At 43.0% G+C, this 27,501-nt stretch overlaps 1 protein-coding gene across 1 annotated transcript in view; it reads right to left on the bottom strand.

Moving 5' to 3' along the window:
• Window positions 1-2,445: 2,445 nt before the first annotated feature.
• The window catches only part of SYNM (synemin), a 98,379-nt gene continuing 73,323 nt past the window's right edge, over window positions 2,446-27,501 (bottom strand). The window contains exon 4 of the mRNA XM_082253175.1: window positions 2,446-7,269. Within this exon, the coding sequence (XP_082109301.1) occupies window positions 2,447-7,269 (4,823 nt within the window). The 3' untranslated portion in view covers window position 2,446. The remainder of the gene's footprint in view (window positions 7,270-27,501) is intronic.

Consider the following 27,501-nt stretch of genomic DNA (forward strand, 5'->3'; position numbering starts at 1 on the left):
CTACAACCTATTACTCTTTCGGTAAATTCTTAAATGAATTGGATCATAATCTTCACAATCCCCCATTAGGTGTTCCGTACTCCCTTGCTTGGTGGTATCTTTTGGTGACTCCCTGCAGACCTTCACGCCTGTCTTGCTACCTGGGGAGGGAGGGGGCTGTGCTTTCCGGTCTTAGAGGATGCTATGAATTCTTTACTTGCTCCTTGGTTCCCAGCTGACCTCATCCTTATGGTAAAGTTCAATACATAGCTGCATGAATATCACTGATCTGCTCTGCAAACATATTGTAAATTATAATGTGTTTTCTTTAGATATTACAGTCCCCCTGAGGAAGACCTTTTATAGGTCGAAACGCGTCTGGGCCTCTGCTCCCCCACTTTCTACAATTTGGGGTTGATGCTGTTTATGATCATTTGATGATATTGTATGAGATTTATGCTGTCACCATTTTTTGTAACCGGAGCTCATAATCTACATTTCCCCAATATGGGGCTTTTTATCCTACGCACTATTTTTTTCTTGTCATATTGGATATGTTATTAAAGAATATATTTTTGATAGAATTTGACTATCACTATTGCTGCCTAATAACCCTCTGGGGGTTGATACCTATGGTATCATTTGTCTCTAGTAATTATTATTGGGTGAGCAGCTACTCCACTTTCAGTGTTGTATCTCAAGCTTAAAATGTATCTTAACCCAAAACCAAAAATGTAATATGAGGGCTGTATCAAAAATAATGCAAATTTGTGGCATAACATATTTAATAACTTGCATAGGTCATTAAAATTTCATGTTGGTAGAGAAACTCTTCCTCTATAGTAACTCTTCTTTCTCATTGATGGTAAATAATGGATTCCAAGCAGAAGCAACCTGCTGTAATTGAGTTCTTGAGGAAAGAGGGGTGCAGGCTGTCCAACATCTAGAGAAGGCCACAGAATATTTATGGAGATGACACCATTGACAAAAACAAAGCCTTATCATTGGTGTCTCTTTGTCTAGTAACTCTTCTTCTTTTTCATTGCAGGTAAATAATGGATTCCAAGCAGAAGCAACGTGTTGTCATTGAGTTCTTCATGAAGGAGGGGTTCCGGTTGTTCCACAGAAGGCTACAAAATGTTTAAGGAGATGGCACCAATGAGAAGAACATTGTCTTGCCATTGGTGACTCTCCTCAATGGTGTCATCTATGTAAACATTCTGTTGCCTTCTGTGGATGTTGGACAACCTCTACCCCTCCTTTATCAAGAACTCAAAGATGGCATGTTGATTCTGCTTGGAATCCATTATTTATCTGCAATTAAAAAGAAGAAGAGTTACTAGACAAGAGTCACCAATGATAAGACATTGAGGTTTATTTACTAAAGTCAAATCCACTGTGCACTACAAGTGCACTTGGAAGTGCAGTCACTGTAGATCTGAGGGAAACATGCAAGGACAATAAAAAACAGCATTTCTGCTTGCACATGATTGGATGATAGAAATCAGCAGAACTTCCCTTTATTTCAGATCTTCCCCTCAGATTTACATGACTGCACTTCCAAGTGCACTTGTAGTACACAGTGGATATGCCTTTAGTGTATAAACCCCAAAGCTTTTGTCAGTGGTGTCATCTCCGTAAATTTTCAGTGGCCTTCTGTGGATGCCGGACAGCCTACACCCATAAGAGGAATATACATCATAGGCTGTTGTTGCTTTGGATTACGTTTTGAGTAACTGACCTGGAACAAGCATGCAGCAGGTGAGGTCAAGATTCCAGATATATATACTTTCTCTGGGCCAGTAGTTCAAAAAATACTTTAAGCAGTATTGAACCCAAAAACAAAAATGTATTATATTGCAGCTTACCAATTCTTGGAAGTGGTGACTGCCAAGTGCTTTCTCCAAAGGCATCTATCGGTCATCAAAATATAACTGCTTGAGTACAGCTGGGCAAAATCTGTTAAGTACATCCATTAAGCGCCCACAGTGGAAAAGGTTAAATTGGAGACACTTTAGTTATGATCAGATTGTGACCTTGGCCAACTGGTTCTGCAGAAATTACAACATTTTGGTACAAGGAAAATTTGTTACTAGTGAAGCGGTAGGTTTTATGATACCTGGAAATTGGTTTGGTCCATAAAACCACTATCACCACTGTGAGTAACTGACAGATGTATTTTAACTAACAAGTAAATATAAGTTGAGTACTTGCCCATAACAGATAATGGGGTTGCAGGAACAAAATGGGTTGATTCAGCTCTTAAAAGTATATTGTTGCAACAAGTGTAAGATAAGTGCAGTACTCAATTCAATTCTTTAGCAAATAAAATTTCAGTGCATTATGGCAATTTCTAATTTATACAAATGCTAAAAAATTCACGCCATTGGGCCACGCTTTGTGTGGTTGTGCTAGTCAAAGTTTATCTTTTATATATACACTTTTTTTGGTTGGCTGTATATGGATTTCAGAACGAGCGCCTAAGATAATCTTGATCTGCATCCTCTTCCTCTTCTTCTACTTCTTCTTCTTCATCAAGATACACAATGGCCACTTTTTTCTCAGAAGAGATCATATGACCCTGATGTATCATTCTTTTTATTTGAACTTCTTTTTCAAGCTCTGATGTTTCAGTGATGTTCTGGCTCTGGGGCAGGATTTCGTAAGCAAACTGAGAGACGCCAGCAATTTCTTCCTCACCGTATCCACTTTCTGCCACCTCTGGGTCATCCATTAATTCAGTGCTTGACTGACTATATCCTGGCTGACCTTCAGATTTACTGGAAGTAATCACCATTCCACTATCTTCAGCTCCTTTTCCTTCTGAATGCTTTGTGGCAAATTTGGTTATGTCCATCTGAAAAGTGAATGTCTTCTCTTTTGGACCCAGTTTGATATGCTTTATCGATCTTTCACTCTCAGTGGAATCTCCAGATGGTGAAGAAACAAAAAAATCTGAAGATTCGTAAGATTCTGTAGTTGGTTCTTCAAAGGTTACTGGCATATGTGTTTCTGGGGAGCCGAGCTGTATATGTCTAATGGGTCTGTTTGTATCTTCTACATATGTTTTGTCTTCTCCACTAATGTGGAAATTTGCAGAGAAGGGGCCTCCAAAAACAATATGTTCTTTGCTTGGACTCAGTTTTATGTGGTGGATAGAAGTGTTGACGTTGGTTTGATCATTTCTCTCTGCAATGTTGCCATGATCTTCCAAAGTATGTTGTTCAGAAACATAACCTTGATACTTAACTTGTTTTGTCACATTAATTTTCTGAGTAGCAGAGCTATGTTCGATTGGTCTGATGTCATCTTCTGAATTATCAGTTTCTACTCTGCTAGGTCTGCTGAAGTCATAAGTTGTGGGAATGCTGCCCTCAAACATAACTTGTGTACTGAGGGATTCACTTGGGTTCACCTTAAAATGTGATGTTGTCTTACTTGATCCTGCAGTAAACTCATTGCTATGGCTTGTAGTTTCCTGACTACCAACTTGGATTCTCTCAAAGAACGAGCTGTTATTTGCCCGACTAACACGCTCCACATATTTTTCTTGAGCTGCTAATTCTCCTGTGGCTCCAATGCCAAGAGTATTGAATAGAGGTCCCTGAAATATGATCTGTTCTGTGGGAACATTTTCTGTTGGACTTATTTGTATATGTCTTATAGATCTGTTCTGTTCAGATGTTTCTTCTGTGTTTTTCACAATGTCCAGTTTAAGGGTTTCAGAGATAGGGCCCTCAAAGATGATTTGTTTGTTGTACAATGGTTCCTTGGATGCAAGCTTAATATGATGCTCAGATCTGTTTGATTCTGTTGGGGAAAGGGAGGCAGCTGAACTCTGAGAACTTACAGGCTCCACTTGAAATATCTGCTCAAGGTTATCCAGCTCTATACGTTTTATGAATCTGCTAGCATCAGTGGAGCTTTGCCCAAAGGAGACTTCCTGTGTAGGACTAAATTGGACACTTGCAGAAGTTGGGCTTTTTGCAACATTTTCTTCAGATGTGTAATGCTGTCCTCTAGTATTTATTCCCAGTGTAACAGAATTGTATGAGTCTTCACTAGTATTATCGGTAATTATGTTTCCAGCAGTGCTCTCTTCTTTTTGCAGTACATCTTCAGTGGACATTATCTGATGAATAGTCCTCTCTTCGCTTTCAATGATTTTACTTAAATCTAGATCATTGACATCATCTGCATCTAAAGTTTTTGATATGTTGATTTCTGCCACGATGGTCATAAGGCCACTTTTATCTGCTTGGTCAAGCTTTTTAATATCCATCGTCATGCTGCTGATTTGTGTTTGCTCTTCCCCAGCAAGTGTTGACAGCTCTTCAACTAGCTCCTTAGGAAGGCTTCCTTGCAAACAATCTAGTGTCCCTTTTAGTTTTTGCTGGGAATCTTTGAGGTCTTTAGAAAGAAAATCAATTAATGACGACTGCATTTCAGGAGAAGCTTTAATTGTTTTCTCAATTACAACAGTTTCAACAGGGCACTCTCCTTCGTGTCCCTCGGTGTCAAATATTTTGCTGCTGTCCATTGAGGATCCATAGCTGACTACTTTCTCAATACCAATAGTTTTGATATGTAATTGTCTGTCTTGTTTTGTCATGTCAGAGCTATCATCACTGTCCACTGATGACCCATAGGTGTTTGCTTTCGCAATCCAGCTAGCCTCAACATGTGCGTCTTCGTTTTGTTGTTGTGTTTGCAGTTCATTATCTCTATCCACTGAGGATTCATAGGTGTTTGCTTTTTTAATCACAACAGTTTTCACAGGAGATGTTTCATTTTGTTCTTCTTTGTCTAGTGTGTCGCTGTATTCTGTTGTGGTTCTATAGTTTGTGGGGCTTTGTTCAGTGGTTGCAGCTTCTTTTAACATCTCACTCAAACTTTTACGACCTTGGGAGCCCTGTAAGAATTCATCCTGCCAAGAATACGTACCATGGGACTCTTCCTCTGTGTAAATTTGTCCTCGTATAGTCTCCTCTTCCTCTTCCTGTACATATGGATTATCATCTGGAATGGAAACAAAGTAATCGATTTCTTCATCGACATGCTCACCCTCTATTATTTCCTCAACTCGAGCTGGACTTTCACTGGGTTGAATTTTATCCTGTGTTTGAACTGATCTTACAGAAGCAGGTATTTCTTCAGTATTTACTGATTCTTCCTTATTATAGTTATCCTCTGCTTCTTCTACATGGAATGGTATAGAGTACTCCCCTTTTTCATATGCAAATGTGCCAATGGATTCTTCAACTATCTCCACATTAACAGATTTTCCTGGAGACCCCTTAAGTCCAGTGTGAATGGCGTTTCCTATCCATTCTTCTGCTTCTGCTCCTGTAATATCTTCTTGTGTTTGATCTGTTCTTATAGAAGCAGGTATTTCTTCAGTATTTACTGATTCTTGTTCATTATAGTTATCCACTGTTTCTTCTACATGGAATGGAGGAGAGTACTCTCCTTTTTCATATGCAAATGTGCCAAAGGATTCCTGAACTATCTCAACATTAACGGATTTTCCCGGAGACCCCTTTAATCCAGTGTGAACGACATTTCCTATCCATTCTTCTGCTTCTGCTCCTGTAATATCTTCCAATATTGTTTTCTTGATTTTCCTGCTCTGACGTTCTTCAACTGGGAATTGAGCTGCCTCAGTCTTCTGAGATGATGAAAAAGATGCTGTGTTCCACAAATCGGTTAGGTCAGGTTCATCAAACAAATCCAGCTCTTCTTCCACTTTAGACTCTACCAATATTTCTGTTTTTATGGATCCATCACTGCACTTTTGTTTTCGTTCCAAATAGGTAACATTAGTATCATCCAAGTCTGAAGGATGACCTAATTGTTTAAGTATATCGGTAACTAAGACTTTGTTCTCAATGGTATCTGATAAAATACCTGAAGATGCCTCTGCTCTGCTAAACTCATTGTTTTCAAAGTCTTTATGTAAATTGTTCTTCGTATCAATTCCAACACTTTCTTTTTCACTAATATTAATTCTATTTACATTTTCTGAAACTCTGCTTTGCCCTGATTTTTCAACATTTTCTTTGTATGAACTAGTTTCTTTTCTGTTATCGTCAAGTTGTATTGGTATTTCCATGAAGACTTGCTTATCTTTTGATGTTTCTCCAAGAACAAAAGTTTTTATTAACTTGTTGCCCTGATTATTTTCTCCCAATACGATTTTAGTCTCATTCTTGTCAAAGACAGAAGACTGTCCTAACTGTTTAAGATAATCATCAACCAATATCTTTTCCTCTCTGTGTTCTAGGCTAGTTTTACCAGATTCCCCAATTTTCTTTTGAGAAGTAGTTTCTTGATTCACATACGTTTGACTAACGTTTCTTGCTTTGTGTTCTTCAACGTCTTCTTGTTTTCTTTCCTCAAATTTTATTGGCATTTCATAGAAAATTGACTGATCATTTTCCTTATCACCAAGGACAGTTGTTTTCCTCACCTGGGTAGTTTCATTTACCTCCACCCATGAACCTCCTGCCACATTCGTGTCACCTATCACAACATTCTCCTCTTCTTCTTTTCTTTTTTTGGCTTGTTCTCTTTTTTTCCTCTCCTTTTTCACAGGCAGCTCTTGTGTTTTAGGCTCTTGAATTATCGCTTTCTGCACTGTTTCTGTTACACTTACTGTTTCATCATAATTTTTTCTATTTTGATTTGCACCCATTTTTTCATTGCCCTCCATAACATGCTTTGCTTCTCTTACAGATTGTAATTCTAATTTCCTGTCTTTATCAACTTCCATTGCAAATACTTTTTGAGAATCAGATTCTTGTTGCTTGTTTTCCACCTTAATGTCAACCTGACCTCTTCTAGACTCTTTAGAACGAGATCTTGGGCGAGCTACTGGCTTCTGATCTTTTATTTGCTCTTGTTGGCTTGTTTGACTAAATATTGTTGATTGCGTGGATGAATATGGTGCCACGGGTATTGGTTGTACTGTCTGATACAGCACAGTTGGTGTGGCTTCTGACTTATGTGAAGAGTCATATCTTGGAGACAAGCTTGAGCCCCACCTGCCATATCTTTGTTGAGATGTAGTTTCATAAATATGTGAGCCAAAGGAATTGCTCGTGTTTCCTAAATTTGTATACCTTGGTGAAATCTGTGTTTGTGGTAATGTCCGAGTCAGGTATCTGCCTGAATCAGCTGCCTGAACTTTCCATTGTGTCTCGCCTTGGCTTTTAGTAATTGGATATTGAAAGTTTTCTCGTCCTCTGTTAGAAAATCTTGTGGTCTCCTCCAATGTTGATGTCACGTACCCTAGACAGAAAAAAGGATTATTAGTATATGTCTAGGTTTATTTTATTTTTTACATCCTTTGCTATGAAACAGAAGAAATAAAGACATGAAGGGGGAGATTTACTTAAAGCAGAGTTCCACCCTGGGAAAGTTTTTTTAATAAAAATACCCCCAGGATAGTCAGGGCTAGTGCATTCCAAAATGGCTACCCTCTGATCTGTCCCGGGTTGCACTTACCTTTTAGAAGAAATACTTACCTTGAAAATTTCTTCTCCAGCGCTGCCATCTCAGGTGGGCAGCTTGAAGCCAGCGCGATCCTCTTCTGTGTCCTCTTCCGTCTTCTTCGGTCCCACGATGCACTGCACCGGCCCCGCCGTCACTTCCGGTGCCGCAGCGTCATCCCTGCACAGCTTCTAGGCAAGCCCAGAAGCTGTTTAGCAAGGTATGATGGCGCCTGCACCGGAACTGACGCCGGGGGCCGGTGCAGGCGCATTGATTTCTGGGAGCGATGACGTTCAGCTCCCAGGAATCATTGCAAGCCATGAAGTGACAAATCGCCGTGGCCGCCGAGGGGAGGAAGAGGAAGTAAGGTAAGTATATTTTCTTCTAAACAAGGTAAGTAAAAAAAAAAAAAAAAATTGCGATTATCCATTTGTTTTTCAGGTGACCCGGAGCAAGAAGATGGAGGTAAGTATAATTTTAGGGTGGAACTCTGCTTTAAGGCTCATACACATGATCAGAAAATCGGATGAAAAATACTGCTTTCGAAGCGATAGTACGATAATCTGATCGTTAGTACACAGCTTTCCTCCCAAATTATCCAAAAGGACAAACAAGAAAATTTTTCTTGATACGAATTTCGTTTAATCGCTACAATTTTCATCCAAAAATACAATATAAATGCAATACAATGCATTACATAACTTCCGAGTTTTTATTTGTCGTATGAGAATTTTCATACTTTAGTAGCTTCTTCTTTTTTGATATGGAGACTGGCATGCAGAAAAAAAACAGACGATAATTTTTCCTATAATCTCATCGTGTATCCCAGGCTATAAACTGGTGAACACAGATTATGGTGCACCTGTGCATACTAACCAATCAGCTTCTAACTTCAGCTTGTTCAATCAATCTTTGACAATAAAACCTGGAAGCTGATTGGTTACTATGCAGAGCTGCACCAGATTCTGTGTGCACCAGTTTTAGTAAATTTCCTCCTAAGTATTTTCTTTTTAATTTGCCTAATTTATTGTACGTTCTTTTCTCTGTTTAAAGTTTTCAAATTGTGATCTGAGATTTATATAAACATTAAATAAAACACCAAAAATATGTACTTTGGTTTTAAGTTGTAGATAACAATTCACCATATAAGGAAAACTGTATTCTACAGAGTAATTCAAGTAATTGTAAAGGATAGGAACCATGGTTGTTTTAGGAAAATATTTGTTTTATCAAAGGAAGATGGCCAGAAGTATTCCATATTTGGAGCGTTTCACTATTTTTCAGTATGATAGTCTATATAAAATATCAGCAGGTATATTTTCATAGGTTTCTAAGAGTCGGTTCACACTGGGGCGACACGACTCTGTACTACTTCGGGGGCGACTTGTGCATTCCCATGCACCACGACTTTCGGAGCGACTTGCATGGACTTCACATAATGGAAGTCTATGTAAGTTGCTCCGAGGTCGCCCCGAAGTAGTACAGGACCCTTTTTCTAAGTCGGAGCGACTTGTGTCGCTCCTATTAGAACGGGTCCTGTAGCGGTCAATGGGCTGCGAGGGAGCGCGACTTGTCAGGCTGACAAGTCGCCTGACAAGTCGCGCTAGTGTGGATCGGCTCTAAGTGTTTTAAAGACAATTGCAAACTAACAATATGTAACAGGTCTAGACATAATTGTTTTTCTGTTGCTTTGCTATTTACAGCCATGGCCAAACGTTTTGAGAATGACACAAATAATTGTCACAAAGTCTGCTCCTTCAGTTCTTATGATGGCAATTTGCATATTCTCCAGAATGTTATGAAGAGTGATCAGATGAATTGATCCTGATGAACTTAATCCCATAAAAAACATTTATACTGCATTTGGGAAGAAGGCTTCAGGGCGCCTAAGAAAGTCCAGCAAGCGCCAGGATCATCTCCTACACTTAATTCAGCTGCGGGATCGGGGCACCACCAGTGCAGAGCTTGCTCAGGAATGGCAGCAGCCAGGTGTGAGTACATCTGCACACATAGTGAGAAGACTTTTGGAGGATGGCTTGGTGTCAAGAAGGGCAGCAAAGAAGCCACTTCTCTCCAGGAAAAACGTTAGGGACAGATTGATATTCTGGAAAAGGTAAAGGGATTGGACTGGGGTAAAGTCATTTTCTCTGATGAATCCACTTTCTGATTGTTTGGGGCATCCGGAAAAAACCTTGTCCGGAGAAGAAAAGGTGAGTGGTACCATCAGTCCTGTGTCATGCCAACAGTAAAGCATCCTGAGACCATTCATGTGTGGGGATTCTTCTCAGCCAAGGGAGTGGGCTCACTCACAATTCTACCTAAGAACACTGCCATGAATAAAGAATGGTACAAAAACTTCCTCCGAGAGCAACTTCTCCCAACCATCCAAGAACAGTTTGGTGAGGAACAATGCCTTTTCCAGCATGATAGAGCTCCTTGTCAGAAGGCAAAAGCGATAACTAAGTGGCATGGTGAACAAAATATTGAAATTTTGGGTCCATGGCCAGGAAACTCCCCAGACCCCAATTCCATTGAGAACACAAATTCTGACAAACTCCAAGCATTGATTATGTAAGAATGGGGTGCCATCAGTCAGGATGTGGCCCAGAAGTTGAATGACAGCATGCCAGGGGGAATTGCAGAGGTCTTAAAAAAGAAGGGTCAACGCTGCAAATATTGACTCTTTGCATAAACTTCATGTAATTGTCAATAAAAGCCTTTGACGCTTATGAAATGCTTGTAATTATACTTCAGTATCCCATAGTAACATCTGACAAAAAGATGTAAAAACACTGAAGCAGAAGACTTTGTGAAAATTATATTTGTGTCATTCTCAAAACTTTTGGCCACAGGTGTACTAGCGAGACATTAATGTATAACAAAACTCACCCATAAAAATGAAAAATACACTGAAAAAATAATGTGTTCTTTTTTTTTTTTACTATGTAGAACCGTTGATCACTGTTCCTACACCTCAAGCCACAGCCAATCACAGTTAGAATCACACCCCTAGGGACACACATAACCCCTCCCTCTAAAAAAAAGTTAACCCCTTCACTGCCAGTGTAACTTTAAAGTAACAGTGCATATTTATAGCACTGATTACTGTAGTAATGTCACTGGTAACCCAAAAAGTGTCAAAAATGTCAGTCAAGGGTCCGACCTGTCCGCCGCAATGTCGCAGTACCGCAAAAAAAAAATCACAGATCGCCGCCATTACGCGTTAAAAAAAAACAACAAAAATCTTTCCCTTTGTTAGTAAACGCGATAACTTTTGCGCAAACCAATCAAAATACGCTTTTTGCGATTTTTTTTACTAAACATATGTAGCAGAAAACAAATTGGCCTAAAATGTTAAAAAATTTAGATTTATACATTTTTTTGGGGGAATTTCATATAAAAAATGTGAAAAATATTGTTATTTTTGCAAAATTGACGCTCTTTTTTTGTTTATATCAAAAAATCGCACAGGTGATCAAATACCACCAAAAGAAAGCTCTGTTTGTGGGAAAAAAGGACGCCAAATTCGTTTAGGTAAGGCGTCACACGACCGCGCAATTGTCTGTTAAAGTCACGCAGTGCCGAATCGCAAAATACCCCCTGGTCAGGAAGGGGGTAAAATCTTCCGGGGCTTAAGTGGTTAACAAAGACTGGTGCACGCCAAATAATGCACAATTTTCTATATGTATGCTAAAAGTGACACTAAACAATATCCCTATTCTCTAAAAACAAGCCATACACATCCACTACCTATCGTCCCTGTAATCTGATTTTCTTGTTCAATGTTTTTATTCTTTTCAAGATTAACCTCTTGCCGACTGCTCACAGTAATATTACTGCGGCAGTACGGCTCCCCTGGGTCCAGCCACGTAGACCTACGTCACTGGACTGCTAGTGATTCTGGCGGCGCGCGTGCGCCACCGGATCCGCGCTCCCGCTGTGTTTAGACACAGCGGGAGTCTGGCCGCGGGAGGAGCGGCTACGATTGCCGCTGCCCTCCCCCGATCGTCAGGGAAACGGAGAGAAGACCAGCCTGCTTATGTAAACAAAGCAGGCGGATCTTCTGAGTGATAGACAGGAAGAGTTTAGCAGATTCAGCATAGCTGAAACTGCGATCTCTGTGTCTGTCACAGAACCCCCCCCCCCCAACCCCCCACACGTCAGCATACATTTAACTCCTTGATCACCCACAGTATTAACCCCTTCCCTGCCAGTGTCATTATTACAGTAACAGTGCATATTTTTAGCACTGATTACTGTAGTAATGTCACTGGTCCCCCCCAAAAGTGTCAAAAATGTCAGTTAGTGGTCCGATCTGTCCGCCGCAATGTCGCAGTCCCGCAAAAAATCGCAGATCACCGCCATTACTAGTAAAAAAAAACAATAAAAATTACATAAATCTTTCCCGTAGTTAGTAGACGCAATAACTTTTGCGCAAACCAATCAAAATATGCTTATTGCGATTTTTTTTACCAAAAATATGTAGCAGGAAACAAACTGGCCTAAAATGTTGAAAAATTTTGATTTTTTTATTTTTTTTTGGGGAATGTCATATAGCAGAATGTGAAAAATTGTAGTTTTTTTTCAAAATTGTCGCTATTTTTGTTTATAACGCAAAAATTAAAAATTGCACAGGTGACCAAATACCACCAAAAGAAAAAAAGGACGTAAATTTAGTTTGGTTAAAGTAACACAGTGCCGAATCGCAAAATAGTGCCTAGTCAGAAAGGGGGCAAATCCTTCTGGGGCTGAAGTGGTTAAATACAGATATACAAAATAGGCTTTGAGTTACAGGTAAATGCAATCAAAGTAGTTTAACAGCAGTAAACCTCAAATTGTTGAGATGCGGAAGGTATTACCCCCTTCGTGACCAGGCCATTGTTTGCTATTCAGCACTGCGCTACTTTAACTGGTAATTGCGCGGTCATGCAAAACTGTACCCAAATTAAATTTACACCATTTTTCCTCAAAAATAGAGCTTTCTTTTGGTTGTATTTGATCACCACTGGGTTTTTAATTATTTATGATATAAAACAAAAAAAGATTAAAAATTTGAAAAACAAAAAACAATATTTCTTTCTTTCTGCTATTAAACATATCCATTAAAAAAAATAAAAAAAAATAAACTTTCTTTGTAAATTTAGGCCAAACTGTATCCTGCTATGTCTTTGGTAAAACAAAAATCCCAATAAGTGTATATTGATTAGTTTGTGTGACAGTTATAGCGTCTATAAGCTATGGTATTTACAGTATACTGGAATTTTTATTTATTTATTTTTTATACTAGTGATCAGCGACTTATACTGAGACTATGACAGTGCGGCGGGCAATCTGACACTAACTTGGTGGTTTTGTGTATTTCACAACACGTTTATTGTTGATTCATCATTGTATGTATTTTTTATTTATGCATTTTAATGTATAGGTATTTGTAGAGTGCACTTTCTATTTCACAAATCTGACACTAACTGACACTGGGTGGGAACTGACTAACACTGACATTATAGCGTCTATAAGCTATGGTATTTATAGTATACTGGAATTTTTATTTATTTTTTTATACTAGCTGTGGCAGTGATCAGCGACTTATAGGGAGACTCTGATAGTCTGGCGGACAATCTGACACTAACTGACACTGGGTGGGAACTGACTGACACTGACATTATAGCGTCTATACGCTATGGTATATACAGTATACTGGAAGCAGACAAGCGGAGCTTCCCCTTTTGGCTGGAGCTTCACTTTAATGTGATAACTCTTTCTCTTGCGGTAAAAGTGCACAGGATTTGACCCCATCTTTAGTGACCAGGTGCCTCACTTTTGTGACATCCCTTTTATCCTGCATGTCACTCCTTTCTTCTGGGTTCCAATTTATATACCAGAGTTTGTAGCTGCTATAACTTTCACACAAACTAATCAATATACACTTATTTGGATTAATTTTGTTTTACCAAAGACATGTTACAGAATATATTTTGGCCAAAATTTGTGAAAAAATTTAATTTAAAATGTTTTTTTATTGGATATTTTTTACAGCAGAAAGTAAAAAATACTGGTTTCTTTCCACAATTTTCAGTTTTTTCATCATTTAAAAAATAAAAGAATGCAGAGCTGATCAAATACCACCAAAATAAAGCTCCATTTGTGGGGAAAAAATGATAACAATTTTATTTGGGTACAATGTTACATGACCACACAATTGCCAGCGGTAGTAGACCGCTGAAAAAAAAACCTGCAAGACAATAGCATAATGTGCTAGTAAGCATCGCATACTAGCACATTATGAAATACTTACCTTAGGACGAGGTCCCCTCAGTAGCGCCTGGTCACCGCTGAGGGTCCTGACACTTTCCCCCAGCGTTTTTTCCGTGTTCGTGGGCTCCGCCGCTGTTAGTGGCATGCATGGGAGCCCTTCGTTCCGACGAGGAGCTCTGAAGTTCTGGCATGATACGCCGGACTGTCAGAGCGAATGCGCTGCTGATATCAGCGGCTGCATGCAGGGTGAATATCTCCCAAACTGTACAGGTTTAGAAGATATCCATTTTACCTACAGGTAAGCCTTATTATAGGCTTACCTGTAGCTAAAAATCACCAAGTGGGGTATACAACCGCTTTAACCACTTCTGGACTGGAAGATTTTTCCCCTTAATGACCAAGCCATATTTTGCGATTTGGCACTGCGTTACTTTAACGGACAATTGTCCTTTTTTTCCCACAAATAGAGCTTTCTTATGGTGGCATTTTTTACGCTATAAACAAAAAAAGCAACAATTCTGAAAAAAAAAAAAAAAAAAAAAAAACAATATTTTTCACAATCTGCTATATCACATTCTCAAAAAAAAAAAGAACTTAAAAAATCAAAATCTTTTTACATTTTAGGTCAATTTGTTGTCTGCTACATATTTTTGGTAACAAAAAATCGCAATCAGCGTATTTTGATTGGTTTTGATTGGTTTGCGCAAAAGTTATCACGTTTTTTTCTTTAGTAATGGCGGCGATCTGCGATTTTTAGCAGGATTGCGACATTGCGGCGGACAGATTGGACCCCTAAATGACATTTTTGACACTTTTGGGGGTACCAGTGACATTTCTACAGTAATCCGTGCTAAAAATATGCACTGTTACTGTAATAATGACACTGGCAGGGAAGGGTTTAACAGTGTGAGTGATCAAGGAGTTAAATGTGAGCCTAGGGGAGTGATTCTAATTGTGGGGGGGGGGGGGCGTGCCTTGTGAAATGGCCATAGAGACCTGTGATCCTATATAGAAGGATCACAGGAGCTCTGTGGTCATTCCAGGGAGAATAATGGTCAGCTGTGTTTACAATAGCTGACCGTTCTTTTCTCTCAGCGGGGAGCGATCGCGGGTGTCAGGCAGCAATCGGAGCCACCTGCCCCGTGCATCGGCTTTCCCGCTGCTGAGTGGGGACGGGAGGGTGATGTCCCCACTCAGCATTAACCTTTGTTAAATGTAATCATATTGCTACACTTAGAGATGACCTCTCTTCTCTTTTATACCCTGTAGCTCCTGCTAGATTTTGCTTCTAATCCCCTTCTGAAGGCGCCATTTGTGGATGGACATTTTATTATTACACAACCTATCACATTGCTATAATCTTTTTAATGGACTATAAACTGAAGGACTTATAAATAAATAGTTGTGGAACCATTGTTGAGACTCCCCTAGGCACAGCGCGGGTGTGCGTGCCTAGGGGAGACTCTGCAGACACCGCTGCCCACTTCACATGGACCCAGCAGACCCCAGACAAGGCTGTTAGCCATGATAAAAGCCACCCCCAAGGACCAGCAGTGGGGTTCCCTGGATTATGGGTCATTTAGCCAAGACACCAGGGACTGCGTCCAAGCCTAATCCACACCCCCAACGGTGTATGCGAGCAAATGAAAACAGAAAACAAAATATGCATAAACATTATGAATAAACACATGAAAATAAAATAAAAAAAGCTGTCAATACCATATAAACTAAATGCCATTTTGGCCATAAAAAAAAGAAAACAATAATCGAAGGTCTGAGTGGCAGCAGCATCTCAGGATACCAAGGCTGCAGCCCTGGGGTACGGAGGGAGACAAGGAGACTCAGAAGAATTGGCGTAGCGGAGGTCCCTGATCCGCTCACACCAGGTGATTGCTCCTATACAAATTCTAGAAGTTAAAACAAACTTAAGTCAACACCTCAATAGGAGAGAGGAGGAAGAGAGGGGACTCTTCTGCAAACAAGGAACAATCAGGGAAGTGAAACATACCCATGTGTAGGGTTAAAATGGTGACGAGACCATGTAGGGGATCTAGAAGAATAGTCAAGGTGTGCTCAAATTGGCTGCCGATTGAGATGAGAATGTTGAGGTGTAGAGGAGGGTCTTCTCCCTCTTCCCCTGACTGGGGTCCAGATCCTGGATGGAGCAGATGGGGCCCTTGGTGTGGAGGGTAGCGGCATCAGATCTTCAGCATCTAATGGTGGAAGGCCTAGGTTCCAATAAAGGCGTCCCCTTCCTGCAGGTCACGTAGAACATGTTGGACCCCTTCTTTCATGACACTCACGAAATGGGAAACCTCAAAAATAAGGAATTTTTTGGGGATTGGAGGTGGGAGGTTATGGGTTGTAGGGAGCGTCTTTTTGCCAGAGTGATAGGTGAAAGCTCGCTAAAGATCTGGATCCCGTCTCCTTTGTATTCAATATGTGGTTACGGGTAGCCAAGGTAAGGGCTTCTTTGTTCTCATAGTAATTAAATCTTTCCACAATATCCCACAGTCTGGCTCCAACAGGGGGTTTAGGGGCCAGTGATCTGTGGGCCTTATCCAAGCGCCAATCAATGTCCCCAGTGCAAGGATATTGAACAGTCCCATAAGATACGATCAGATATTTTTGTTACTCACATTTTCTGAGACTCCCCGTATCCGGAGATTTTGATGCGGTTCTCATTTTTCAAGATCTTCTTGATGTAATTGGAGCTGAGACACAGTATGTTTGAGGGAAGAGTTCTCCTCCTCCAGAGCATGGACATAGTGATTCATATCATCAAATTTGGTCTCTAGCACATTAGTACGTTCCCCCAGTTGGTCCAATTCTCCACGTAGTTCCTGGGATATCTTCCCTATTTCCTGAGCTATATTATGGGTGATTCGATGTAGTAAAGTCTGGAGTTTTTAATCCAGCAGCTTGGGGGTTAATAGAGATTGGGAAGCCTGGGGCTGTAGTGAGGAGAGGCCCTGTGGAAATATTTCCCGGTCTGTGTCGGCGCGATTGTGTTCGGCCGGGCAACTTGTGAAATTGAGGCCAGGGATGCAGGCCTAGTTAGGAAGCGGTCAATAGTGGAAGGAGGCCGCGGCTCAGAGGGAGATTGGGGAGTGGATCTTTGATATCCAATCTTTACCATGAGGTGGGCCAGCGATGTAGGGGATTTAAGCTGCCTACCCCTAGAGCTATTGGAAGCTGATAAAGCAGTACAGGGGTCGATGAGAGCGGAGTCGGACCGGAGCTCTCTTAGTGTGGGTCCGCCATCAAAGCCTTGCATGTGCCTGCTGCATTAATATTGCTTTTTTAAGCAACCAGAGATGAGGTTGATGATACTGAATAGGTTGTCTTATTCATGAAACAAGTGGCCAATACACTCAAGTGTTAAGCCCCGTACACACGCGTCTAAAATTGGCAGGGAATTTTCGTCCAACGACTGATCTGCTGATTTTCGGCTTGTTAGTACGATGCTTCTGACAACCAACTTCCGACTTTTCGGCCGAAAAAAATCTGGTGTGCAGGCTATAAAATTTTTTTCTGCCATCAAAACACGGCTGATTTTCGTGCAGTCAGTACAGATTTTGACAGGGAAAAATCTGATGAGCAAGTCTGGGCATGCTCAGAGAAGAAAGAACACAAAGAAAGCAAACCAACACATGACATCACTTCTGAAGTAGAATTTTGTCGGGCGAGAAAATTTGTGTGCAGTCTTGGCACATTCCAACCAACAAAACACCACTCTGGACAAAAGACGGACGACCGGTCGGCTGATAATCGTTGCGTGTGTACGGGGCTTTATTTCCACTTACCCTGTGAAGGGGTTATATGCTCTGGCAAGGTGAGGTTTCATAGCTTTCCCAAGCAAAACATCCCTCTTCAGACTCTACAAGAGGAAGACGCGAGTGGGCATGACAGTATGTATCCTACTGGCTCAAGCAGCCAGGGCTAGAGATGACACCTAATAAGATGTCACATTCAATAAGCATGTTGTCGATACACTGTAAAGGAGTGGTTTCTGCTCACCCTTTGAAAGGGTTATCCTATCCTAACCATATCAGACGAAACAGCCTGTTTTCTGAGTTTCCAGATGGACACGACTGCATGAATATTGCTTTGTTCAAGCAACCATGAATAAGACACCTAACAGATTTTCACATGATGAAAGGGTTATCTTCTCTATCAGTGAGCAGTCTCATAGCCCTCCTGGCAAACAATATTCTTCTGACTCTTGCAAAAAGAAGAGATGGATGAGCATGACTGTATAAGCCCTACTGGTTCAAGCAGCCAGGGATAAAGATGCCCACACCTGCCAGGTTGTCACATTCATTAAACATTTGTTCAATACATTCTAAAGGAGTCACTTCCACTCATTCTGTAAAGGGATCATATATTGTGCCAATGAGAAGGGCCTCCTCAGGCAAATCAACCCTTGAATGGTCAGATTCTTCCCAAGAAGATGTCAATGAACAAGGCTGTGTGATTCCTACTTTGTTCAGGGAAACCGTGATTAAGATGATGGTGACCAAGTTGTCACAATTAAGCATTCTAAAGGAATTACTGAATTCATCTTCTGCAAGGGCCATCTATTCTGGCAATGTCCACTGTCCAGTCTTCCTTTCAGGACTGGTCTCAAAACCACAAGCCAATCAATCCTCTTCAGTCTCTTCTGAACAGGTCGACCTTTGTCTAGATGTTTTATTCCTCTTTTGGTAAGGTTGGTGAAATGCCTTGAAATGGAAGCGGAGCTGTGGAAGTTTTTCAAGTGCCTCCAGAGGACAGCTTGACCATTCCCTTTTGGTGGCTGAATCAAATACTCGTTCTACAAGATTGGAGCATGTTGTCACAGGAGGATGTCACAGAGGATGGCTCCTCTGTGGACATCAGTACAGCTTTGGTGATGGACTGGCAGACTGAGCCGTAGAAATCTCGCTCCAGCAGCTCAGGTAGGCTTAGTTGAACTCTCGCTCATATTCAAGTTGGGTTTCTGGACCAGTTGCCTAAACTTGTGGTTGGAGAAACTAAATCATATGCAATGTCATTCCCTTCTGAAGACCTAGTGGCTGGTGGTGCAGTCAGAGTAGTAGCAAAGTAGTTGGGGAGACCTACTTCAAGAGCAATGGGCTCAGGGCCAATGGTCTTTTTCAAGGGTCCAAGATGGTGTCAACATCCTGGAGTTGGGAGCAGAATTTCAGACTCCTAGCCTTCAGTCACCCCATCCCGGTTGAACATGTCCTGGTGAAGTTAAACAGCGCAACGACTGTGGCCTACATCTGGAAACAAGACTCAGTCTCCCCCTCCTGAAGGAGGTTTCTCTGATTCTAGAATCCACGCAAATCAATCTCCTGCAGCTATCTGCAGCCTATTTTCCTGGTCAGAAGAATCTTCAGGCAAACTATTTGTCCAGGACAAGTCTGGATGACTATCAGGTATCAAGTGCTGGAGGCCAATGGAGAGAGGGCTTCCCTTGCAGCTAAGTGCCAAACTCCCCTGGAGATGAGACAGGAGGAGTTAGGCCCAAAGTCGCACAGGTCGCCTGCAGAGTTGCTTGCAGAAAAGGGTTCAGGGATACCGCTGTGGTGCTGCGGGGTTACTGCAGGCAGGTGACACCTGTGAGATGAAGCAGGTACTTAGGATTGCTGAGACAGAGGGTGGTTGATTCAAGCCGAGGTTCAATGCCAGGTGGGTAGCGGAGGAGACAAGGTCAAGTGGTAGCCAAGGTCTGGACAGGTAGCAGGCAGAGGAGATCCGTTAAACAAGCCGAGGTCAAAGTCAGGAAGCAAGCTGGAGATGAAGGTGTAACAAGCCGAGTCAGGAACCAGGAATCACAGGAAACAGGATGTTGGTAGAAGCTGAAGATCAAACAGCAATTAGAGAAGGGCTGGCTTCCTTATAAAGGCCCAGGTAAGGGGCTGACAGAGTTGCTGGGTCCTAGAGCCCTTCTCCTATTCTGACGGACACTGGGTCCTAGAGCCCTCCTGCTATTGGTACCCTGACAGTGCCCCCCCCCCCCCCAATGGGCAGCCTCCGGATGCCCAACCGGGCCATCTTCCTTGGATATCTGGCATGAAATTCCCGAAGGAGTCTAGGGGCATGGATGTTGATCTTTGGTCCCCAGAGCTTTCTTCGGGTGGATACCCCTTCCATTTGATCAGATATTGTATTTGCCTGCCTTGTTTCCTGCAATCCAATATTGACTCCACCTCATATTCTGTTTCTTCATCAACAGTTACTGATGGAGGAGGAAGTTCCACTCTCCCAGGAAATGGATCTAGAATGGCCGTTTTTAGGAGAGAGGCATGAAAAACTGGGTGAATCCTATAAGAATCCGGCAGGGATAATTCAAAAGCCACTGGGTTTACCTCTCGTTTAATTGGAAACGGACCAATGTATTTAGGCCCTAGCTTCTTCGATGGGCAAGGCAGTTTCAGATTGGCCGTAGACAGCCATACCTCATCCCCAATTTTAAAGGAGGGATTCCCCCTGCGTTTCTTGTCAAAAAATTTCTTGTAGTCGGTTTGAGCCTTCAGTATGCATTCTTGAAGGGTTTGATAGTTTTGCTGTATAAAAGCAAGTCTGTCCTGGACCGCAGGTACTGCAGATTCGAATATAGTGTCAGGCAAGGCAAGTGGGTGGAATCCATAGTTGGCCCAGAATGGAGACTGGTTTGTGGCTGAGTGTAGTGAATTGTTATAAGCAAACTCCGCAAATGGAAGCAACGAGGCCCAGTCATCCTGTGAAAAGGCTGAGAAACAGCGGAGGTACTGCTCCAAGGTTTGATTCGTACGCTCTGTTTGCCCATTGCTCTGAGGGTGGTATGCTGATGAGAGGCAAAGTTCTATTTTCAGGGCGTTACACAGAGCTCTCCAAAACTTGGAGGTAAATTGTACCCCCCGATCAGAAACAATGCTTCCGGGAAAGCCGTGGAGTCTCACGATTTCCTTGAGGAAAATGTGGGCAGTCTCAGTTGCTGAAGGAGTGCCTACCAAGGGTAGAAAATGGGCCATCTTCGACAGGCGATCCACCACCACCATAATGGCAGTAAAATCCTCCGAGGGCGGAAGCTCCACAATAAAATCCATCGAGATACCTTCCCATGGACGGTTAGGAATAGGTAAGGGTCTCAGTAGTCCCCAGGGCCTTGTCTTGTCACCCTTGCTACGTAGGCACACAGAGCAGGATTTAACATAGGCTCTACAGTCTCGACTAAGGTTGGGCCACCAGAAGGACCTTTGGATGAGCTCACTTGTTTTACGAAATCCAAAGTGGCCGGCTAACTGGTGGTCGTGGTACGTCTTGAAGACCTGAAGCCTTGCCTCCTGAGGCACGAAGACCTTATCCTGGTGCCAGAGTAATCCATTTCGTTTCCTTAACGAGACCTGCTCAGATTCAGGGCATGAAGCAGAGGCTCGTTCAATGACCGATTTCAAGCTGGGTTGAATCAATAAAAAGTTCTGGGCCGAAAGAATAGTGCTCGGTGGAGCAGGTTCTGTGGATTCAGGGAACATCCGGGACAAGGCGTCTGCCTTCCCGTTCTTGGATCCTTTTCTATAGGTTAAATGGAAGTTAAATCGTGAGAAGAATAATGCCCATCTAGCTTGTCGGGGTCTTAGACGTTTGGCGGACCTCAGATACTCTAAGTTTTTGTGGTCCGTAAAAATCATGATCGGGTGATTGGCGCCCTCCAATAGATATCTCCACTCTTCAAAGGCCACTTTAATAGCCAGAAGCTCTCGGTCACCCACGTCGTAGTTTCTCTCAGCCTGGTTTAATTTCTTAGAGCAGAAGGCTACTGGGTGTAATAGAGCTTTTGGGCCCATCTGCTGAGAAAGCACGGCTCCCGTCGCCACTTCAGAAGCATCTACTTCAAGAACGAAAGGGAGCGCTGGGTCCGGGTGTTGCAGCACCGGAGCAGAGGTAAACAAGGTTTTGAGTTTTTCAAAGGCTACTTGGGCTTCCTGATTCCAGAGGAAACGGGTGTGGAGACGTGTGAGTTGAGTAATTGGGGCGATGATAGTGGAGAAGTCCTTAATAAATCTCTGGTAGAAATTGGCAAAGCCTACGAATCTTTGGACTCCCTTTCGGTCTGTAGGTGCAGGCCAGTCTAGGATTGCTGTGACCTTCTGGGGATCCATAGAGATTCCCCCAACGGAGATTACGAGGCCCAAAAATTGAATAGATTGTTTTTCAAAATCGCATTTCTCGGCCTTGGCATACAAACCGTGCCTGCGGAGGGTACTCAATACCTTCTTGACGTGGATTCGGTGGAGCTCGAGAGAGGGGGAGAAGATCAGGATATCATCCAGGTAGACGATCAGAAATAAGTCAAGGTATTCTCGGAATATATCATTGACCAGGTGTTGAAATGTTGCGGGGGCGTTGCATAACCCAAATGGCATTACGAGGTATTCGAAGTGGCCAAAGCGTGTTCTGAAGGCCGTTTTCCACTCGTCCCCCTCTCTGATGCGAACAAGATTATAAGCCCCTCTTAAGTCCAGTTTTGTAAATACCCGGGCTGCTCGAAACCTCTGGAACAACTCCGGAACGAGGGGAAGAGGGTACCTATTCTTGATGGTAATTTTGTTGAGCTCCCGGTAGTCGATGCAGGGTCTGAGGGAGTGGTCTTTTTTTTCAACAAAGAAGATGCCTGCGCCAGCAGGTGAGGAAGAGGGACGAATGAAACTTTTGGCTAGGTTCTCATCTATGTATTGTCTGAGAGCCTCCAATTCCACCTCGGACAAAGGGAAGATGCGCCCGAAGGGAATTTCCGCTCCAGGGAGCAATTCAATAGGACAGTCATATGATCGGTGTGGAGGCAAGGTTTCAGCTTTCTTTTTGTCAAAGACGTCAAGGTAGTCATGGTAGACTGAAGGGACTACTAGGCTGGTGTCTGTTGCTGGTTGTATGGTCAGGCAGGTATGGGGGTTGGTTAGCGTGGGGATACCGCAATGCTGGCAGCAGTAGCTGGATGAGAAGGTGACCTCCCCTCGGGACCAGTCCACTGATGGGTTGTGGGCTTGTAGCCACGGGATTCCAAGAATAGCTGGAAAAATTGGAGAACTGATCACATCAAAACAGAGAAGTTCCTGGTGCCCTGTGTCTGTGGTTGTGAGAATAGGGACTGTTTCTTGGGTAACAGGTCCTGAACTAGGTTGACTTCCATCAGCTAGGTGTATGTCTAGTCTTTGATCCTTGGTAGTCAGAAGAATGTGCAGGTCTTTAGCCAGGTTGATGTCCAGGAAACAGCTGCAAGCTCCAGAGTCAATTATTGCCTGCAGTTTGACCTCCCTTCCAGCCACATGCAGAGAGATGGGGAGAATAATGTGAGTAGATAGTGATCCGGACAGCTGAAGATATGTAGGGTACAGGTACCTGGACTTACTTGGCCGAATCGGACAGTTGCGAAGGTAGTGTCCTGATGCTCCACAGTAGAGACAGAGATTGTTTTGCCTCCTGCGTCCTCTTTCTTCTGGGGTTAAAGCGGGTCGAAGCAGACCAATCTGCATTGGTTCTATATTGGAGGTATTTAGAGGAGCAGCGGCAGGAAGTGTTGGAGCCGGGACCTTGGGCAGTACCCAGGTTGGCCGAAAGGTCTGAGAACGCTCAAAGCGTCGCTCCCGCAGACGCCTATCTAGCTGGATGGAAGTTTGGATCAGAGTCTCTAGCGTGTCGGGAGCTTCAGACCTGGCCAGCTCATCCTTGATTGTTTCGGATAGGCCTAAACGGAATTGAAACTTCAAAGCTGCATCATTCCATCTGGTATCAGCTGCCCATCTACAGAACTCCCCAATGTAATCCTCTACTGGTCGTCTTCCCTGCACCAGGGAGTGAAGGGCAGACTCTGCGGTGACAGTTTTCTGTGGGTCATCATATAAAGTAGCCATGGCTTCAAAAAACATGGAGACTGAGTTCAGCACCTCATCCTTTCGTTCTAGGAGGTTATGGGCCCAGGATTGTGGTTCATCAGATAGAAGGGAGATGATGAACCCCACTCGGACAGTTTCTGAAGCGAAGGTCCTAGATTGCAGGGCAAAGTAAAGTTCGCAGGCATTCCTGAAAGCTCTGAACCTCCGCCGGTCCCCTGAAAAACGCTCAGGAGTGGGAACTCTGGGCTCTGGAGGAGGCAGTACCACAGCGGGTGGAGCGGCAACAGCTGATGTGGAGGACGCTGGTGTAGAGGCGGGGCTAGAGGCTTGGTTGGATTCGGTGGAAGTCATGGAACCTGTGAGGGCATGGAACCGCCCCTCAAGTTGGAAGTAACCTTCCTGCAGATTTTTGACTGCTTGTGTCAGAGCCGTTATCTGCTGACATAGGGTTTCAAGTGCAGAAGCACCTCTCTCGGCCTCAGACATCCTGGCTGTTTGATACTATCAGGTATCAAGTGCTGGAGGCCAATGGAGAGAGGGCTTCCCTTGCAGCTAAGTGCCAAACTCCCCTGGAGATGAGACAGGAGGAGTTAGGCCCAAAGTCGCACAGGTCGCCTGCAGAGTTGCTTGCAGAAAAGGGTTCAGGGATACCGCTGTGGTGCTGCGGGGTTACTGCAGGCAGGTGACACCTGTGAGATGAAGCAGGTACTTAGGATCGCTGAGACAGAGGGTGGTTGATTCAAGCCGAGGTTCAATGCCAGGTGGGTAGCGGAGGAGACAAGGTCAAGTGGTAGCCAAGGTCTGGAAAGGTAGCAGGCAGAGGAGATCCGTTAAACAAGCCGAGGTCAAAGTCAGGAAGCAAGCTGGAGATGAAGGTGTAACAAGCCGAGTCAGGAACCAGGAATCACAGGAAACAGGAAACAGGATGTTGGTAGAAGCTGAAGATCAAACAGCAATTAGAGAAGGGCTGGCTTCCTTATAAAGGCCCAGGTAAGGGGCTGACAGAGTTGCTGGGTCCTAGAGCCCTTCTCCTATTCTGACGGACACTGGGTCCTAGAGCCCTCCTGCTATTGGTACCCTGACAATGACAATGAATGGTCCAGACTACTGCAAGTCTTTTGAGAACTAACGGAGCTTGGTATTTTCTTCCAGAGGTAGACCCGCTCGCATCCCCAATAAACACCAAGTTGCTGGAGTTCTTTTCCAGGGTCCAGAATCTGCAAGCAATCAGGGTGGAGGTGCTGAGTGGATCTCCACGAAGGCTTATGCCTCTCTGCTGTTCCCTTTGATTCTCAGTTTCCAGTTGAGGTTGTGGCGGGGGAAGGTGATAGTTTTGGTGATGATCCCAGATTGGCCAAAAGGGCCTTGGTACCCTCTGCTCCTCCTAATGAGTGTCAAGGATCGACTCCCTCTGCCTGTAAGATCAAATCTTCTCTAAAGTCCCATTGGTCAAGCATCCGACAGGCTCAGGCTGATGGCTTGGGTCTTGAGAGGCAGAGACTAATGGATCTTGAATGCTCTGTAAAGGTTGTGAATACTCTTACAAAATCAAGAAAAGACAGCTCTAACAGTGCCTATAGTAGAATATGGCATAAATTCACTGGGTTACTGCTGATCAAGATTTTACACTGGACTCTTCAGAAGTCTGTCATGTTCTAAAGTTGCTGCAAGCGGGGCTTGATTTAGCTTTGTGTAAGTATGCTATAGCCACACATTTCGACTTTCTCTGCCTTCACTGGCATACAGTGGGCATCTAAAACTTAATTATACCGTTTTTCAAAATGCTATTTGGTTGAAACCTTGAACTGTTTCTGAAATGGGATCTCCCATTGGTGTAGGACAATTTTGCATCAGATGCCTTCAATCACTCTATGGCACCTCTCACTGAAAACCACTTTCCTGGTGGCAATTACATTAGCCAGAAGAGAGTCAGCATGGGCAGCCTTAGGGTTTAAAGAATCCATACTCACATTCTTCGTAGACAGGGTGGTATTCAGGCCAATGCTCAAATTTGTGCCTGAAGTGACCTTCAGAGTCCATCACACAAGAGTTTGTGCGTCCTAGATTTCCTTTTGGGGAGTACCCAAGAAATTAGCCCATTGGATGTGGGCCAAGCTGTAAAATGTTTATTCAAGGCGAGTTCTGGCATCAGGAAGTCGGAGCATCTGTTTGTCATCCAGGTGGAACGCATAATGATTTCATGTCTTCCAACAAGATTATTGCCTCTTGGTTAGTGAAGCTCATCTTCTTGGCTTACAAGTTGAAAGGGTTGGCTGCGGCAGGGGAATCATGGCACTCTTCAGTCTTCACTAGATGGGGTTTGACCTTGAGAGTGACAGCAGGCAAGTGTCCCAGAGAGGATCTGCAAGGCAGCTACGTTGGCATCAAAATATATATACAGTATATTCATGGCTCATTACTGTATGGAAGCTTAATCACAGTTGAGTTTGGCATCCTGGCTTTTGTTTTTAGCCAGAATTGAAGAGTGTGTAGCATTATCCCTCCACTGTGTGGCTAGTTAGTTCCCAGCTGTGGTGACATGGAGCCATCAGGAAAATGGAAAATTGAATGACAAATACTTACCGTAATTTTCCTTTCCTGATGAGCTCCATGGCTTGGTAGGACTAGTTACAGAACGCAGATGCTGTAGGTAGGCTCAAATCTATATGAGTTAGGTCCTGGGAGCTGGTTGGGGAAGAGCCTATACCCAGCTGTGTTGCTATGGAGCTTGCCAGGAAAGGAAAGTTACGGTAAGTATTTGTTATTCAATTTTCCATTTTAATTTTGTTCCAGTAAGGCTGGCCATACATTATACTATTTTCTTGTAAGTTTTTCTTTGGATTTACCAAAACCATATATTATGAGGTCAATCCTAAACAATTTGTATGTAATCAGACAGGACTTTGTACTACATAGTTCAAGGTACAGTGCTTTAAAAAAGTATTCATACCCCTTGAAATTGTCCACATTTTGCCATGTTACAACCAAAAACGTAAATGTATTTTATTGGAATTTTATGTGATAGACACAAAGTGGCACATAATTGTGAAGTGGAAGGAAAATGATAAATGGTTTTCAATTTTTTTTACAAAAAGAAATCTGAAAAGTGTGGTGTATTTGTATTCAGTCGCCTTTACTCTGATACCCCTAACTAAAATCTAGTGGAACCAATTGCCTTTAGAAGTCACCTAATTAGTAAATAGAGTCCACCTGTGTGTAATTTAATCTCAGTATAAATACAGCTGTCCTGTGAAGCCCTCAGAGGTTTGTTAGAGAACCTTAGTGAACAAACAGCATCATGAAGGCCAAGAAACACACCAGACAGGTCAGGGATAAAGTTGAGGAGAAGTTTAAAGCAGGGTTAGGTTATAACAAAATATCCCAAGCTTTGAACATCTCATGTATGTATGTATGTATGTATGGCACAACTGCAAACCCACTAAGACATGGCCGTCCACCTAAACTGACAGTCCGGGCAAGAAGAACATTAGAAAAGAAGCATTCAAAGAGGTCCATGGTAACTCTGGAGGAGCTGCAGAGATCCACAGCTCAGGTGGGAGAATCTGTCCACAGGACAACTATTAGTCGTGCGCTCCACAAATCTGCCCTTTATGGAAGAGTGGCAAGAAGAAAGCCATTGTTGAAAGAAAGCCAAAAGAAGTCTTGTTTGCAGTTTGCAAGAAGCCATGTGGGGGACACAGCAAACGTGGAAGAAGGTGCTCTGGTCAGATGAGACCATAATTAAACTTTTTGGCCTAAAGGCAAAACGCTATGTGTGGCGGAAAACTAACACTGCATATCACTCTGAACACACCATCCCCACCGTGAGACATGGTGGTGGCAGCATCATGTTGTGGGGATGCTTTTCTTCAGCAGGGACAGGGAAGCTGGTCAGAGTTGATGGGAAGATGGATGG

Source organism: Pelophylax lessonae (assembly GCF_965119305.1).
Source record: "Pelophylax lessonae genome assembly, chromosome: 4".
NCBI lineage: Eukaryota > Metazoa > Chordata > Amphibia > Anura > Ranidae > Pelophylax > Pelophylax lessonae.